The sequence below is a fragment of the Psammomys obesus genome, unplaced genomic scaffold (genome assembly GCF_907164565.1).
Source record: "Psammomys obesus unplaced genomic scaffold, mPsaObe1.curated_primary_1811, whole genome shotgun sequence".
Taxonomy (NCBI): domain Eukaryota; kingdom Metazoa; phylum Chordata; class Mammalia; order Rodentia; family Muridae; genus Psammomys; species Psammomys obesus.
This window is the reverse complement of record NW_026591598.1, coordinates 11,714,789-11,731,257: the sequence shown is the minus strand read 5'-3', so window position 1 is coordinate 11,731,257 and position 16,469 is coordinate 11,714,789. Positions and strand designations below refer to the sequence as shown.

Below are 16,469 nucleotides of genomic sequence, written 5' to 3'. Positions count from 1 at the left end.
GGGGGGGGGGGGGGGGGAACTTAGTAAATGCTACCCAAACTGAATTACTGCTTAGTCCAGCAGCAAGGCCTCTTGGGTAAAGGACCTTCCCTTCCTGAGACAGTTCCTTAAAGTAAGCCCAGAACAGATGCTCTAACATAAACCTTTGGTTCTACCAATAGCTTCCCAATTAAAAAACAAACAAACAACAAAAGCCAGGCAGTGAAGGTGCATGCCTTTAATCCCAGCAACTCCGGAGGTAGAGGCAGGTGGATCTCTGTGAGTTCAAGGCCAGCCTCGTCTACAAAGAGAGTTCCAGAACAACCAGGGCAACACAGAGAAAGCTTGTCTTGAAAAAAAAAAAAAAAAAAAAAAAAAAAAAAAAAAAAAAAAAAAAAAAAGAATGAAAAAGAAAGAAAGAAAAAAGAAAAGCACAGCTAACAGATCTTGGGCTCCTTGGAAAGTTGCCTCCCAAAAGAAGCCGACACCCCTCCATGTCCTGCTAGGCCAGGTCACTTTCATGTCATTTTCCTAATCTCCCTCCCTGCTACTACGCTAAGGATTTCAACTTTCTTCTCTCTATTCCATTATGGCTTCAGTTTCTAAGGCGCTAATGCCACAAGCAGAGCAGAGAAATAATTGACAAAAAATGCTGGCCACTGGGACACTACCCAACTCCTGACAATCTTCCCTGCTTCTTGCCACGTGAAGGTGGTCACGTACAACCCAACCCTGGGTCTACACACGCCTAGGTCAGAAGGCTTCCGATCCTCTAGAACATGGAGGAATAAATGCTCCTGCATTTATTCTGTCCTGCACTGTCCATACTGTCCTGTACTGGCTAGGACAGTCCTCCAGCTGGCCACTTCTCACCGCCCAAGTGTCAGGGTGCAGGGCCTCAGCAGTGAGCCGATATCCACTTCCTTCAGCCAGGTGCTAGCCTATCATCTTGTTAAACTCCTCTGCAGCCTGGCACAGTGGCGCCCACAATAGGTCAGAAGTCCGGGACGCAGTGAGGCAGCTGCTTTCGAGCTCCAAGCAGTCTCTTACCCAGCTTCCCATAGTGCTCAATAAGGTCCATCTTGGAGAGGAGGTTGACGTGGGGCAGTTCCACGTGCAGCATGGTGGCCAGGGAGGTGCACAGGACAGAGATGAACTTGGCTGGGTCTGTGCAGTAGTGAGAATCCACAAGGTGGACAGCGGTCAGCTGTGAGCAGAAGACACAGGATGAGAGGGAAGACTGACCTGGCGTGGGAGGGGACTCGGGCCCATGCCTCCCTCGTCAGACTGGCAGCTTGAGGACCCAGTGTGTACCTTCCTTAGTACTGTCCTGCTTCTACTTCCCTGTACATGTGTGTGCTTGAGACAGGGTTCTATGGCCTGGAACTCATGCTCTTTCGGCCTCCATATGCCAAGTGCTGGAATTACGGGCATGTGCCACCTTCTCTGGCTCTTGTATTTAATTCTGAAGACCAGCAGCATGTGCTCCTCCCAGATGACGTGGGGCATTTTTTTCATCCTACCTACTATTCTAGGGACAAACCTGGAGCCTGGGGCTACTTGTTAGACAAGACTCCTACCAGTGCTGGGCGAGGTGATGCATGGCTTTAATCCCAGCACTTGGGAGGTGGAGGCAGGCAGATCTGTGAGTTCCAGGACAGTCCGGGGCTACAACCCTGTCCGAGGGTGGTAGTGGGCTATCTCTACCATTGAGCTAAATAAATCTCCCATCCCTCTTACAAGGTCTCTTGCACAGAGCCCCACAGTGGACCACAGGTTCAAATTCCACTGCACCTGCCTCCCAATTTTTTCATTACACTTATGCACACCAAATAAACAATCGCTGGGCCACCGTTGTTTTTTTCTTTTTTAAATCCCCAATTGAGAGCTAACATTTTAGAGATGAAAGGACTTTCCCAGACCACACAGCGGCGGGTGGCAGAGCTGAAATTGGAACTCAGAGGCCTGAGATCTGCTCCAAACTCAACTCAGTCCCTCTCTGGCAGTGTGACTTGGGGGCGTGGCATTTATCGGCCTCCCGGTCTCAGGGACTCCATCTGCATAATGGGCTTGCCCGACCCTAGACGAACCCTGAGGTCCCACTGAGCCATCTGGGAGAAGATGCTGCGCAGGGCGGCGTGGTGCGTGCAGAGCTCCACTTGCCCGGGGCAGTCGAAGAGAAAGTAGTGGCCTCGGAGGGGCTCCAGCTTGGCGCGCAGCCAGTCCAGGTTGGCTTCCAGGTACTCCATGCAGTAGAGCAGGCCACCGTTGGGCCCCAGTCGCAGAGCGTCCATCACGTCGCCCAGCCCCACCAGCTCGCCCACGTCCACGGCACACTCGTATGGCAGCCCCTCGTTGGCTGGGTCCAGGTTCACCACCGCCACGCGCCGGCCCAGCGCGCGCAGGAACTCGCTCATGCCCAGGCAGTACGTGGTCTTCCCCGAGCCCGGGGGCCCGATCACCGCCTGCCCGAAGGCCGTAGCCGGGGCGGGGGCCGCCATGGGTGGTGCGGGCCAGCCCAAAGGCGCCTCCCGAACTAAATCGGAGACCCACGCAGAAAATCAACCAAACTACCCGGCAAGGAAAGGAAAAGCTCCGGCTTCCGGACCTAGCCGGAACTTGTCTGGAGAGGAAGTCCCGCCCACACGGTGACGTAAGCTGCGATCACGCAGCCGCATTTCTCCCGCCGCCTTGTCAATCTTGGGGTTTCCCAGGCTTCTCCAAGGCAGACTTTCAGGCCTGGTCTAGTCGTAAATTAGTTTATTTCAGCGCAGACCCGTCCCTAGCCAGAGGGTAGAGGTGGGGGCGAGGAACGGCCGCACCCTGTCTGGATCAGTTCTTCTCTGGTCCCTTTTCCTTGTCCCACGATAGTCTCCTTCAGAGACCCCCAAAATCGACTTGCCAGTGCCACAGGCAGTCCAGATCTTGAGGGTTCTGAGGCAAGCCCAAACAAGGACTAGGGTTCGGAGGCCAAGGAAAGGCCTTTAGGCAAGAACGCCCCAGGAGGAGGGGCTTTTAGTGACATCTTTGAGGTAGAGAAGTGGTGGGCACGCTCGAGGGTTTCTCGTTTGAGCCTGCTGCGCAGACTGCCCGTTCCAGGCTCTTGGCTGCTTCAGAGGCCCACAAGGCAAGACCCAGGGATGTGTTCCTGCAGCTGACATCCTGACCAGCGACCTAGCCTCACTCAGGCTCTGAGGATCTGTCTAAGGCACGGCTGGAGGCCCTCACAAAAGTCATATCTGTCCGAAACTTCATGCTGGTGGGTGGCTGGCGCCGGAGCAGGGACTCCCCCTGGTCTTGGGGCAGAGGCTCATCGTAGATTGTGGAAATGAGCCCCAAGCCAGTTCCACGGGGCCTCTTTAGTTGCCCAAATGGCTGTAGTTTCTCTCCATGGTACCTGGATGGAACAGGGCTCATGGTGAGAAGGCCGCTTTCTTCAAACCCCAGGGGAGAGGTGGCAAGAAACAGAAAGTAACTACATGTCTGGTTTGTAAGACATAACTGCCTCACACTAATAGGGGTTGGATCAGGGCCAGGCAAACACTCATCACTGAGCCAAACCCCCAGCACCAAAGACAAAGCCTTATTATACCTGGAACTCTGCTCTCCAAACTCTGGAGACAGTCTGTGCCAACTACCAGGAACCTTGGAATTTTTATCCCCACATCAGACTTCCTTATTGAGCCCAAACTCAGACTTGAGGAAATGGCTTTCCCGGGGGGGAATCCATGATTTAAGTTGTAGGATTGGGTTTAAAATGAACATAACAGTGTCCTCTATTTCTTGTACTTCTATTATGAAGATATTCTTATAGGGGTACCGGTACCCATCCCAAAAGCAATGGGAAGAGGGGAACCCAGAAACCAAACAGCACCAAAGCTGGACTATGACCCAGGGGTCCCTCAGCCGCACTTACCCCAGTCCACGCTTGCATCTAGGATGCTGGCCATCACCATCTAGGGCCTCAGGCACCCCGGAGCACCTACTACCCAGGCCCTGGCCTTCAGCCCAGCCCTGGCGCTCCATCACCTTCCGGCCAATGCCCTGCAAAGGGAAGCAGTGAGACTCAAGAAAAGTGGCTTCCGTTTGACAAGGTGGTGCATGTGCCATTACATGAGACAGAGGTGGGAGGATCTGAGTTCAAGGTCAGGCTGGGCTACATATGGATACCCTGCCTCAAAGGAAGTAAAAGATGGAGGGAAAGAGGGAGAGGGAGGCGTTCCTTGGGGCAGGAGGAGAAATAGAGAAGGATTAGGTGTCAGCAGGTTAGCCAGTGTTCTTACCTTGGTGTGGCGCTCAAAGGTGCCCACGTGGCATCCTCTGACAGAGCCATCTTCCTGGCCATCACGGAGCCTCCGTTCCAGGCGCATTTGGACAGAGTCTCGGGCGTCCTTGTCTCCACCATCTGAGGGACCACAACCCACTTTGTAAAACAGTGCCCCTCACCAGGAGGATGAGGCTTCTGGGGTCCCCTCACAAGACTTATTGATTCATTTTCATAATGTCCTGTAATCTCTCTTATGAGATTGGGAGCTCAGCAGGACAGGAACCACAGCTCTCATCTTACAAGGGAGAGTGCAGAAATGTTACAGAACTGACAGGTGAAGTCAGAACACAGGCTACTGGGAACTGAAGAGACGTCTCAGCAGCTGAGACTATGTACTGAGCCTCCACAAGACCTGGGTTCACTTCTCAACACACACATGGCTGCTCACAACTGTCTGTAACTCTAGCTCGAAGGGATCTGAGGCCCTCTTCTGGGCTCCAGGTGTACCAGGCACATGGTATACTTAAAGCACACATAAGATAAAAATAATAAATCTCAGTTGGGCAGGGTGGCTTTTAATCCCAGCACTTGAGAGGGAGAAGCAGGTGGATCTCTTTGAGTTCCAGGACAGCCAGAGCTACACAGTGAGACCCTGGCTCAAAAAAACAAGACAAGACAAAACAAAAATCATTAATACAATTAAAAAAAAACTTATCCAAAAAGGGGCAAGGCATTATGGCACATATCTTTTATTTTCCTTCTTTTTTTTTTTTTTTTTTTTTTTTGGTTTTTCAAGATAGGGTTTCTCTGTGTAGTCTTGGCTGTATTGGACTCACTTTGTAAACTAGGCTGGGCTTGAACTCACAGAGATCCACCTGCCTCTGCCTCTCAACTGCTGGGATTAAAGGCTTGCATCATCATGCCTGGATGATTATGGCACCTGTCTATAATCCCAGCATTTGGGAAGCAGAGGAAGGAGGATCTCTGTGAGATTGAGGCCAACCTGTTCTACCAAGTTCCATGGCTACACAGACCCTGTATTAAAAAAAATGAAACAAAACAGAGTAAAAAAACAAAAGCAAAACAAAATTCTAGGTTATTCTTCACTTCAGAGTTATGAATTGACTAAAAATCAAGCCTTTTTAAAAAAAAAAAAAAAAAAAAAAAACAAGCTTTTATTTAGAGCCTGTTTACCCAGAACCCCAAGACCCATTCCCTCAGGCCCATCACAGAGAGAGGACACAGACTACAACTATAGGTAGTGAATGTTCTCAGGTAGAGGTAGACAGTCAGCCTGTTTCTACAGCCTGATCTCCACCTGCAGATCCAAGCACAGTCTGAACTACTCAGACAGCAACTCCATCTGGATCAACACACACAGACCCCCCACGCCATCATTATTCCCCGAGTAATACTATTTGCATCGCATCTACACTGCATCAGGGTCTAGAAAATATCTAGATAATTTATTGGTTCATTCACTCTGTAGTCCACTCTGACCTCAAACTTGCAACAATTTTCATGTCTCACCAACTTCCTCACTATGGGAATTCCAAGTGTACAACAGTAAGTTTTTTTCCTGGTGCTGGAATTGAGCCCAGGACCTCACATATGCTAGGAAAGTACACTGAGCTGTAGCCCCAGCCCTTGACAAATTTGGTTTTTGAGATAGGGTTTCTCTGTGTAGCCTTGGCGGTCCTGGAACTCACTCTGTAGACCAGGCTGGCCTGAACTCACAGAGATCTGCCTGCCTCTGCCTCCTGAGTGCTAGGAGTAAAGGCGTGCACTATGAGGATATGTGTAGGTCTAGGCAAATCGTACACCCTTGTGTTAAGATTTTGCTGTCCACGGGGGCTCTGGAACCATTCTTGAGCACACCAAGCATGAGAGAACACTGGTTCCCTGACTTAACCTCTGACGAGCACGTGTGGCTAACAAACAGGACTAGGGCACAAGCTCCTCCCCGGGCTGCCACCCTGGCTCCGTACCTCTGTCATAGTAGACACTCATGTCCACGTCCCAGTCATCAGCTGTCTGCTCATCGAAGTCTGCAGGGGTGAGAGCGTCCAGAAGCATGAATTCTTCGGTGCACTACAGGGCCTTGCACAAGATCAAATGCTCTACCACCAAGCCCTATGCCCCACCCCAACGACTCCCAGCTATGTTTAGAGCTAAATCTAGGGCTGGTCAAACATTCCAGGTTCTGTCCCACCAATTCATCATTCCAAAATGGGATGACCGGTCTGGTTTACATCGGAGGGAAGCCATTTCCTAGCTTTTGGGGGGTTTTATTTATTTATTTATTTTTAAGGCTGTCAGGAACTCTGCTACATAGAGCAAAGGCCCCAGCTCTGGCTTGACAGTCTGTGCCTGGGCGCCAACCTAATGGTCTGAGTCCTAATCCTCCCCCACAGAGCTCATGTGTTAAAGGCTTAGTTCCAGGCACAGCGGAAGTAATGGGAACTTTAGGAGGTGAGGCTTCATGTGTGCCTTCAAGAGGTACTATGGGTCCCTGGGCTCTTCTCTGCACCCCAGCCATGAGGTAATTGTCCTCCTGTACCATGTACTGCAACCATAACTTGAAGCCTCACCACAGGCTATGCCTTGAGGCCTCTAAACTGAGCCAACCCTTTCCTCTTTAGCAGTCAATCCATCCCAGCATTTGTCACGGTAACTGAAAGTCCACGGACACCTGGCCTTACCTCCTTCTTCCTCCTGCCAGAACTGAGCGTCGGTGTAGAACACCAGGCCAGAGCCACCCTTTTCCCACTTCAGCTCAATCTCCTCCTCAAAGAGCCGCTCGCTCGTCCGCTCCTGCCTTGTCACATCCTCATGCAGGGCTTCGTGCCGCTCCCACTCCTCACCACGGTCATCGTCCTGGGGGAAGAGAGGGAGCGGTGCCCTGCATCTGACTTCCTGGCCTCAGGCCTACCAGGAAGGAGTTTCAGGGCCCAGAAGGGGACGTGGGCCTGGACCTCTGAACCATACCTCCAGGCTTTTCCAGAAGCACCATATTTAGACCTTAAAACCTTGACCAACTCCTGTCACCATCCCTGTTTCTCATTCTGCTCACTCTTGGTTCTGAACTCTAGGCCAGGCAGTCCCCCCTCCACACCCTCAGCTTCCTCGCTTGGTTAACTCCTCATGCCGAGTCCTGTAGCCTACACAAACCCACTTGGTGTACAGCAGTGTTAATCAGTGCATGCCATTTAAGCCTTTCTCAATTGTTTCACAATTGAGAAAGAAAGAAGGCACAAGGACAAGGACTATCTCCTGCTGGTCAGGCCTTTCCTATAGTTGGGTTCCTGGGATGAGAGGAGCCCAGTGGCCCTGTGAGGAGAGTGGCATTATTTGCATTTACACAAGGGAACCTAGGTTCAGAGGTGAGGTGATGTGGCCACCACACTGTGCCAAGAGCAGCAGAACTAGCAGGCGAACCCAAGCTGTGTGCCATCCCACACAGCTTGCTTTGTCACTCCAGCATTCAGGCTCTTCCAGGGCAGGAAATGAATGGTGGAGTATCTTTAGACTTGAGAACTAATCCTTGCTACGGTGTGCTTAACTGGACTTGGGGAATGACAGGATGGCTCTTGGCTTGATTCCCCCTAGGACCCACCCTGGATAAACCCCAAGAGGTGACAGGAACCAATGCTACAGAGCTGGAAGGTGAAGGTCAGAAGGGACGCCATGGGCCTGTCTCAAAAGCTAAGTAAAAAAAAAAAAAAAAACAAAAATTCAGGACAGATTCCATCTCACTTGATTCATGGAGAAAGGAGATGAAAACTGTCTATTTTGCTGACCAAGTTCAGACTTGTATTCAGTGCAATGACTGAAGGCCAGAATAGGTGGTCTAGGAAGCCCAGAGGTTGGAGAAGCCTTCTCAGGGTCCCTTCCTAGCTCTACTCTACTCCATGGGGGGGGGGGGGGGGGGGCGCGGCCCTTTATCTGACAGGACAGTAGCATTAATGCCTTGGCCTGTCTTTTTTTTTTTTTTTTTTTTTTTAACTCAGTTGCATGCATCCCCAGGCTGGGTTTGAACTCTCTATGCAGCTGAAGACAACCTTGAACTTCTGATCCTCCTGCCCCCAACTCCCCTAGGGCTGGGATTAGAGATAGGTACCACCCTGGCAGGTTTATGCAGCCTGGGATTCAAACTCAGGGCTTTGGGCTCCCCAGCTAAGCAGTCCACCCAACGAGCTCCGCCCCAGCCCTGACCGGCCTCTGCAGGGTGCTGCGGTACTCACATCTTCTGAGTGAGACTCTTCCTCTTCCTGCTGCCCTTTGTCGTCTGGCTCATCGAAGGGGCTGGCTGCTGGATCTTCCAGGCAGGTACCCTGGGGGATTTCCTCCCCGTCGGCCGTGTACACATGCTCTTCCTGCTCCACAGTCTCTGAGTCGTCGTACTGGAAGGGCACATTGCCATAACGCCGGGAGGAGCCTGTCTTGGGGAACTGGAGCTGCAGCTGGGTGATAATTCGAGGGGGTAGGCGGCAGGCCCGGATCAGCTCCAAAAAGACCCGTAGGGGCGTGCCCACGTTGCCATTGGGCATCAGCGCTGGTGGGTTCAGCTCGGGGAGCTGCCTCAGGTCCGCCAGGGTAAAAACTTCATTCTCTGCCCTTCGACTCTGCAGTTCCTTCCGGGTCTTAAAGGGAAAGGACCCCAGATCTTAGGAAGGAGAGAGAAGGATGGATGTTAAAACCCTAGAAGATTTTAGCAATAATCAAGCCAGAAGTAAGTCCCAGTTTAAAGCTGTTTCCTACCCGACAGAGAAACCCTGCCTCAAAAAAACAGAAAAAAACAAAAAAGGCTAACAAGATGAACTTGCCTCCAAGCTGGGTAACTTGACTTTGACCCCAGAATCCACATGGCAGAGTTAGAGAACTGGCTCCCACAAGCTGCCATCTCACCCCTACCCTAGTGTCACCTGTACGCTCCCACAAAATAAATAAGTGCAGATTACACAATCATCCTTGTGGGTGTCCCCGGGTGTCTGCATGTATGTGCACCGCAAGCACAAAGGAGCCTGTGGAGGGCTAACCCCCTGAGAGTGGAGTTACGAGCAGTTCCGAGCTGCCACATGGGTGCTGGAAACTCACAGTCCTCTGCCAGGGCAGTAATTTGAGTGGGCTTCACCATCTCCCGAGAGGGAACACACAATTTCCTCAGCATTTGCCTCCTGGTGACCAGCTTTTATTGGTACTAGAGCTACAACCATCACCTTAAGTCAACTATATTCCGAGCCCAGAGCGGTCACCAGTTCCCACTGCACATATCTGGTGTGCCGAGCACAGCGAATGACTTTTTCAAAAAAATTACGATTTCTTTGTTGTGTGCGCGCACACCACAGTGTTTTATCTATGGAGGCCAGACTTGCTGTAGTCATTTCTTTCCTTCTACTATGTGGGTCCCAGAGATCCAGGTCAGATTTGCTTACCTCTTCTGAAATTAGAGTGCACTACCATGTCTGATTCAAGGTCATTCTAACATCCACAGAGTTTAAGGCCAGCACAGACTATAAAGAGATTGAGACACACCTGGAGAAGCAGCTCATGCAGTACACCTTGGTAAGACATTGTTCCTAAGGACTCTGCCCAAACCTTGCACTCCTTTAGCAACTGTTACTCTGAACTGACACACTGGTTTGATTTACTATTCATTCATTCCTTTGTTTGTTTACAGACAGGGTCAGAGCTGCCTCAAACTTACAAAGTTAACAGATCCACCTGCCTCTGTTTCCCAAGTGCTAGGGTGACATCACTCTCCTTAAAGACTCTTTGTAAGGAAGGACACAAGTGCCCCGCCCCCTTCTGCTGCCTCCTGAGGCCCAAGGTTTAAGTCCTGTAGTAAGGGCAACTGTGATTTCCCTCTACAGATCAAGTCTTCCAGCCGCTTATGTTAGCTAAGAAAGCCATATTCCTTTGTTTAATTGTCTGGAGACAGGGTTTCTCTGTCTAGCCCTGGCTGGCTTGAAACTCGCTGGCCTGGAGATCTACCTGCCTCTACCTTCTGAGTGCTGGGATTAAAAGCATGCTTTAGCACGCCCGGCTTCAAATTTCCTTTTAAAGAAATCCTGCCAGTGCAAAATCAACCCATCAGAGGAATGGTCCTAAGAAGGGATAAACTTGTAAGTCATCTTATATATATCTTATATATTTGTTTTGTATTTTTGCCCTTTAAGTCCCTGAGTGAAAATAACAGGCGACTTGGGCTGAAAACTTTCTCCAAAGTTGCCTCAAGCTCCTGAACAGTGGTAACGAGAGATCTATCTTCACTACCCAGGAAATGTGCCTCCTTTCTAAGAGCCGTAAATCCAATCCATTCTCTCTCCCTCTTACCTGAAGCCTCAGTGGGTAGTCTCAGCCTGCGGATGTGACAACGACCCGGAAGCCAGGTCCCCTGAGAGTCCAGCCACCGGCGGCCCGAGTACATGCGAAGCAGCCGCTGGGCTTGCGCCACTCCCCTCACCGAGACCACACAGCAGCAGGTGCGGAGCAGAGTCTGAACCGGAGCAGAGTCCCGGGCGGGGACAGTGCGGGCATCAGGGGCGGTAGCCTGGGAGAGAACCGGATCCTCGACAGCAGGGTCGGGGGCAGCTCGGGCCTCGTCAGGAATCGACTGAGGAGGGCCCCTCTCGGGCCGATGCCGGTAGTGGAAACACAGGAAACCTCCGCCGCGCTGTTCCCGGAACTGGCTAAAGTAGCTCCGTAACTGGGCCGAGCGTAACACAGGAGGAATCCCACTCACCACCAGGTAAACCACCGACTCTTCGTCCGCCTCCCTGGGCATCGCCATCTTGGATTGTCACATGACTGCCTGGGGTCAACTCTCGCGAGAACACCGCGTCTCGGTCTTTGGCGTGCGGAAATCTGTGATCCTTTGGTCCTTCCAGCTATGTTTTAGTTGCTCTTGGACGGAAACCGTTTGTCCAGATCCACAGGTGCTGGAAACTCTTCTGATGGGCCGGGCTGTAGCTCCGTGATAGCGGGCCCAGCATGCGAGAGGCTCTAAGGAGAAACCAGTGTGGAGCACCCGGAGGCTGTACCGGGAGGTGGCGGGAGCCTGATGCAAGATTGGACTATACAGTATCAATCCAACCAGTGCTACATAACAAGACGGGATCCAAAACAAAAGTTGAAGAGGCCGGTCGTGGAGGCGCACGCCTTTAATCCCAGCGCTTGGGAGGCAGAGACAAACAGACCTAGACGAGTTCAAAACCAGCTTGGTCTACATAGTGGGTTTTTAGACCAGCCAGGGCTAAGTCAGAGACCGTGACTTGTGGGGAGGGTGTGAAGGATGAAGAGATAGCGCAGAGCACTTACTGCCCTCACAGAGTACTCGGGTTGGATTCCCAGCACCCACATATGAGGCAGGCCACCCACCCATCCATCACTCCAGTTTCAGGAGATTGGATACCCTCCACTGACCTCTAGAGGCACCAGACGCACACGGAAGTGCACCTACGTACATGCAGGCAAAACTCATACACATAAATTTAACAACAACAAAAGAACAGAATAAAAACAGGTACGCGCATGGATGGAGAAGAGTATTCCCAGGAGCCAGAGGTTATTAAATGAAACTCCTAGTGCCAGCAGTGGGCCACCTCTCTACACCATGTCTGTGTCCCCCTCAAACAGTACAGATTCTGTGTTCGCTTTAAGTGCAACACCTGTGTGCAGTGCTCAGGGATGCCATAAGAGGGCGCTGGAGCTTCCGAAACCAGAGCTGGCAGGTGGTTCTGGAATCCTAAACCACATCTTCAAAAGCAGCAGGTGGTGGTTGCATTCTTGAACTCATAACAACTGCAGATCTGCCCCAAATTAGGCCCTTCAGCTTCCTGTTATGGAGGAGGGAAAGGCTCATGAGACCCCACTGACTCCAAGCGGCTGTGACTCCAAGCGGCCGGCTTTGATATTTAAATCTCGGTGGAGAGATGGCTTTTAGCAGGCCTTTACTAATGACAGAGAACTTGCAAGTCCATCTCCTTTTGTTTGTGACAGCAGGTAGGATAGTTTGTGAGGATCACACCTCTTCCTCAGACTCCTCTTGGAAATAAACCATTGTTCTGAGATATTTCTACTCTGGCTTAGAAACTACAATAAAAAGACAGGCCGACAGTTACTGCAGAAGAAGGCTGACTCTTATGTAAACAGGACACAAATAAGCAACTAGATACAATGTTGTGCGATGGGAGGAGCCAGAGGACAGGAAAGAGGGGAGGAGCTAGAGAAGAGGGCTGGAGGCAGAGGAGGCAGGCAGAGACTTGAGACTTGCTGCTGGCACTGCTTGCTGCAGCAGCCTGCTTTTTGCCATGGCTGTCGAGTCTGGACCTTTAAAAAGTTTCCTGTGTGCTGTGTGTTTGTTTTATTAATTTTAATCCTCACTCCCAACTCAAGAACCGTTCGACTCTGCTGGCTGGCTCCGGCACCCCACCACTCCCTAAGAATTTTTATACAGTTGGTGGTTGACGGTAGGGATGGTTATCTCTGCATTGAACCATTCTATCCTGTGTGGATAGTCCTTAAGACTCCCCAAGTAAACAATGGGGCCTGGGGAGATGACACAGTGGTTAAGAGCCAGAGGACCTAGGTTCAATTCCTAGCACCCACAGGGCAGTTCACAATTACCTGTGACTCTAATTCCAAGGGATCTGATGCCTTCTTTTGTCCTCTGAGGGCACTAAGTACACACGTGATACACAGATATACTTGCGAGCAAAACAATTGTACATACAAAATAAAAATTGGAACAAAATTTAGAAAAGTAAACAACTCAAAAGTCTCAGTTCCTAAAACATACAAGATTCACCAAGTCCCCTCCCCAAGCGAACTCTCCGACCTGTCCAGCTGCCTGCAAGCCCAGCAGAGAACTCTAGAGACGTAGCTTTTGTAACTCGTCACCCATGCTGGGGTGGCTTTTCCATGGGTAATTCTACAGTAATACAACTGACTACTTTGGAGTCATCTATACTCCTGTAAGTAACCCCACTAAATTAGACATTGGGAGAATCATTGCCAGTTAATTTTATGCAGACTTGTCTATCATTGGTTCCCTGTCTAGGACAAGTAGACAACTGTTTTCATTTCTCCCAGAAAAAAAAATCACACTATAGGGAGGAAGAAACATTTTCTTTTTTTAAAGATTTATTATGTGTACAGTGTCCTGCCTGCATGGACGCCTGCATTCCAGAGAGGGCACCAGATCTCATTATAGATGGTTGTGGGCCACCATGTGGTTGCTAGGAATTGAACTCAGGACGTTTGGAAGAGCAGCCAGTGCTCTTAATCTCTGAGCCATCTCAGGAAGAGTAGCACAGCCACTGGTAAGGTGTCAATGCTCCTGTAAACACCCCTCACCTATGCTCATGTAAAGGACCTTAAAAGAAACTCATTGGTTCACCAAAACAAAGAAACAAAAACCAGCCGTGAAAATATAAAGAGTTAGAGGCTGCAGAGATTGCTCAGCAGTTAAGAGTATTCGTTGCTTTTGCAAAAGACCTGGGTTTGGGGGCTGGAGAGATGGATCAGAGGTTAAGAGCACTGTTTGCTCTTCCAGAGGTCCTGAGTTCAATTCCCAGCCACCATGCAGTGGCTCATAACCATCTATAATGAGATATGGTGCCCTCTTCTGGCCTTCAGGTGTACATGCATATATTATGTATACATAATAAAATAAATAAATCTTAAAAAAAAAAAAAAAAAGACCTGAGTTTGATTCTCAGCACCTACAAGGCAGCTGACAGCTGTCTGTAACCCCAGTTACAGGAGATGCAAATGCTTTCTTCTGGTCTCCGCAGGGACCAGATATGCACACGGTGTATAGATATACATGCAGGCAAAGCAGCCATACACATAAAAATTTTTTTAAAGATAAGGAAATAGAAAGGGCACTAACTAGGAAAAAAGGAGTCAGTGGGGTAGGAGGAGGACACAGAGGGCAGCAGAAGGGATGAGAATAGTAAAAATGCATTATATACCTGTGTAAAATGTCAAAAGAAAACTAATGTATAATCAATGTACGGTAATAAAACATAAAATCAAGCAAACAGGGCTGAGACATGGCTTCCTTTGATAGAGTACTTGCCTGGCCTAGCACGCATGAAGCCCCTGAGGTCAGTTCTCAACACTGCATAATGTCTGTGATCCCAGCACCACGGCAGTAGAGGCAGGAGGATCAGGAATTGTAAAACAAGTTTAAGGCCAGCCTGGTCTCATGAGAGGCCTTGTATGCGTTTGTCATGAGATGCTAGGGCAGAAAGTGGAGCTGGACCAGAGCCCCGCGATCCAGCACAGCTGTGAAGGGTAAGGGCTCCCCACCATTGCCCCGCGGTCCGGAACAGAGTCCACTGCGTAGAAGCAGCTTTACTCATCCGACTTACATAAGAGTCATGAGTGCGCCTTGTTTACCCGTGATGAAACCAGACAGATTCCAAATTCCAGTTCTTTGCCTCATAAAAGCTTAGCTGACCTTCTTGTCCCTGCCAATCAAGCTTTGGATTAGCTTCCTGTTCCCTTTCCCCTGGGTCCCTGAACTCTGACCCATTCTCAGTGTGAGCCTGCTCTTCCCTCCTCTTCCTCAAAAGCCCCTCATGAAATGGGCTGGATTAGAGCCACATATTTCCCATTTACCGATCCCCACCAATTTGCCATGCTTTTGCTGCTAATCTCGCTTCTGTTGTTGCTGGGTTTTGTTGTTGTCTTTTAACAAAATTGGTAAAAATCTAATGTTTGAGAACTCTGGAACCAGATGCTGGGGTGAAAGCTTGCTAGCTCAGAGAGGCAGAGAAAGCACCCGGCGACCTTCTTTCTCAATCCCAGAAGGAATGCCCACCCTTCTCCTGAGCCGGCTCCAACAAGACCCCTCAAAATGAATGTCCCGACCTCTACTTCTTGTGCATCTCTCTATCTGTCCTCCCGACTTCCTCTCTGTTTTTTTTTTTTTTCTTCATAAACGTAGGTTCACTTCCTGTCAACTGGTTGCTTGCTTCCCCGCTTGACCTGAGGTTGACTTTATTTAATCCTACTTACAGTTTTCAAGTAGAAAACTCTTCGATTAAAGGTGTGTGCTAAGGCTGAGCCACACCACAACTAGAAACAGGTTTTTCCAGTAAATACCACAATCTCAGCGTTCACAGAGGGATCAAATATCCTCTCTTCAAGTTCCTCCTGGCCTGTTTCCTCTCACCAGTGGAGAAAAACAAACAAACAAACAAACAAACAAACAGAAAAACATTTTTACCTTCGGGACTCTTGAAGATCTTGTCTTAGGGTCAGAATCCCTCCTTCATGGAGTAGGTCCAAAGCCCTCATAATTGCAATAGTTCCATTTAAAATAATCTTTAAAAGCCAGGCAAGGTGAATATAGGATTATTAAGAAAAAAACAAAACAACAAAAAACAGCCAGGAGTGGTGGTGCGTGCCTTTAATTCCAGCACTCAGGAGGCAAAGGCAGGCAGATCTCTGTGAGTTTGAGGCCAGCCTGGTCCACAAACCATGTCCAGAACAGCCAGGGCTACATAGAGAAACCCTGTCTCCAAAACCCAAAATAACGAAATAAGTAAAATCTAGCTGGGTTAAATTTTACTTAAAACAACAAAAACTATCTTTCTGTGTTTGTGTATATGTGTACTTGTACATGCCATGTTGTGTGGGTACCTGTGGAGGCCAGAGAAGACACCAGATCTGCTGGAAACGATTTACGGGTGGTTGTGAGCAGCCAGACCTGGATGCTGGGAGCTGAACTTGGGTCCTCTGGAAGAGCGGTGCACTCTTTAACAGCTGAGCCATTTTCAAGCCCTCTCTTTTTAATTTTCTGGGTTTTGTTTATTCCTTTACAATTTCATGCATGTATAATGTTATTTGAGCAGGCTCCACTCACTGTCTTCTTCTTCTTCTTTTTTTTTTTTTTTTTTTTTTTTTTGATACAGGGTTTCTCTGTGTAGCTCTGACTATCCTGAAGCTAGTTCTGCAGACGATGCTGGCCTTGAACTCACAGAGATCCACCTGCCTCCGATGTGCAACGTTAAGCCCTGCCTCCCATTATCTTACTACCCTCCCACCAGATCCTCCTCTTCCCAAGCCTCTCTTCAGTTTTCATGTATATATTTGTGTATGTATTTGTTAGGATTGCCTGAATAAACATGGATCTGTGGGGGGTTAAATTTTATTTTATTGTCGTTGTGAGCGTGTGTGGGTGAGGGAAATACACGTGCTACAGTGAGGT

The 16,469-nt window shown here is 49.6% G+C and overlaps 2 protein-coding genes across 3 annotated transcripts in view; both read right to left on the bottom strand.

Moving 5' to 3' along the window:
- Positions 1-2,551, bottom strand: part of Gpn2 (GPN-loop GTPase 2) — a 7,443-nt gene extending 4,892 nt beyond the window's left edge. Inside the window, exons 1-2 of the mRNA XM_055611015.1 lie at positions 2,070-2,551; positions 1,030-1,186 (exon numbers count right to left, since the gene is read on the bottom strand). Of these exons, the coding sequence (XP_055466990.1) occupies positions 1,030-1,186; positions 2,070-2,480 (568 nt within the window). The 5' untranslated portion in view covers positions 2,481-2,551. The remainder of the gene's footprint in view (positions 1-1,029; positions 1,187-2,069) is intronic.
- A 171-nt stretch (positions 2,552-2,722) lies between these two features.
- On the bottom strand, positions 2,723-11,362 carry Gpatch3 (G-patch domain containing 3). Of its 2 annotated transcripts, none has more exons than XM_055611013.1 (7): positions 10,583-11,362; positions 8,491-8,912; positions 6,949-7,123; positions 6,235-6,294; positions 4,263-4,384; positions 3,896-4,023; positions 2,723-3,376 (listed from the first exon to the last, which is right to left on the bottom strand). In XM_055611013.1, exons 1-7 carry the CDS (start codon positions 11,037-11,039, stop codon positions 3,160-3,162), a joined length of 1,581 nt encoding a protein of 526 aa, XP_055466988.1. In that variant the 5' UTR covers positions 11,040-11,362; the 3' UTR covers positions 2,723-3,159. The 2 variants fall into 2 exon arrangements, with proteins under 2 accessions (XP_055466988.1, XP_055466989.1); XM_055611014.1 differs by lacking the exon at positions 10,583-11,362 and adding an exon at positions 9,682-10,369.
- Between the last annotated feature and the right edge of the window lie 5,107 nt (positions 11,363-16,469).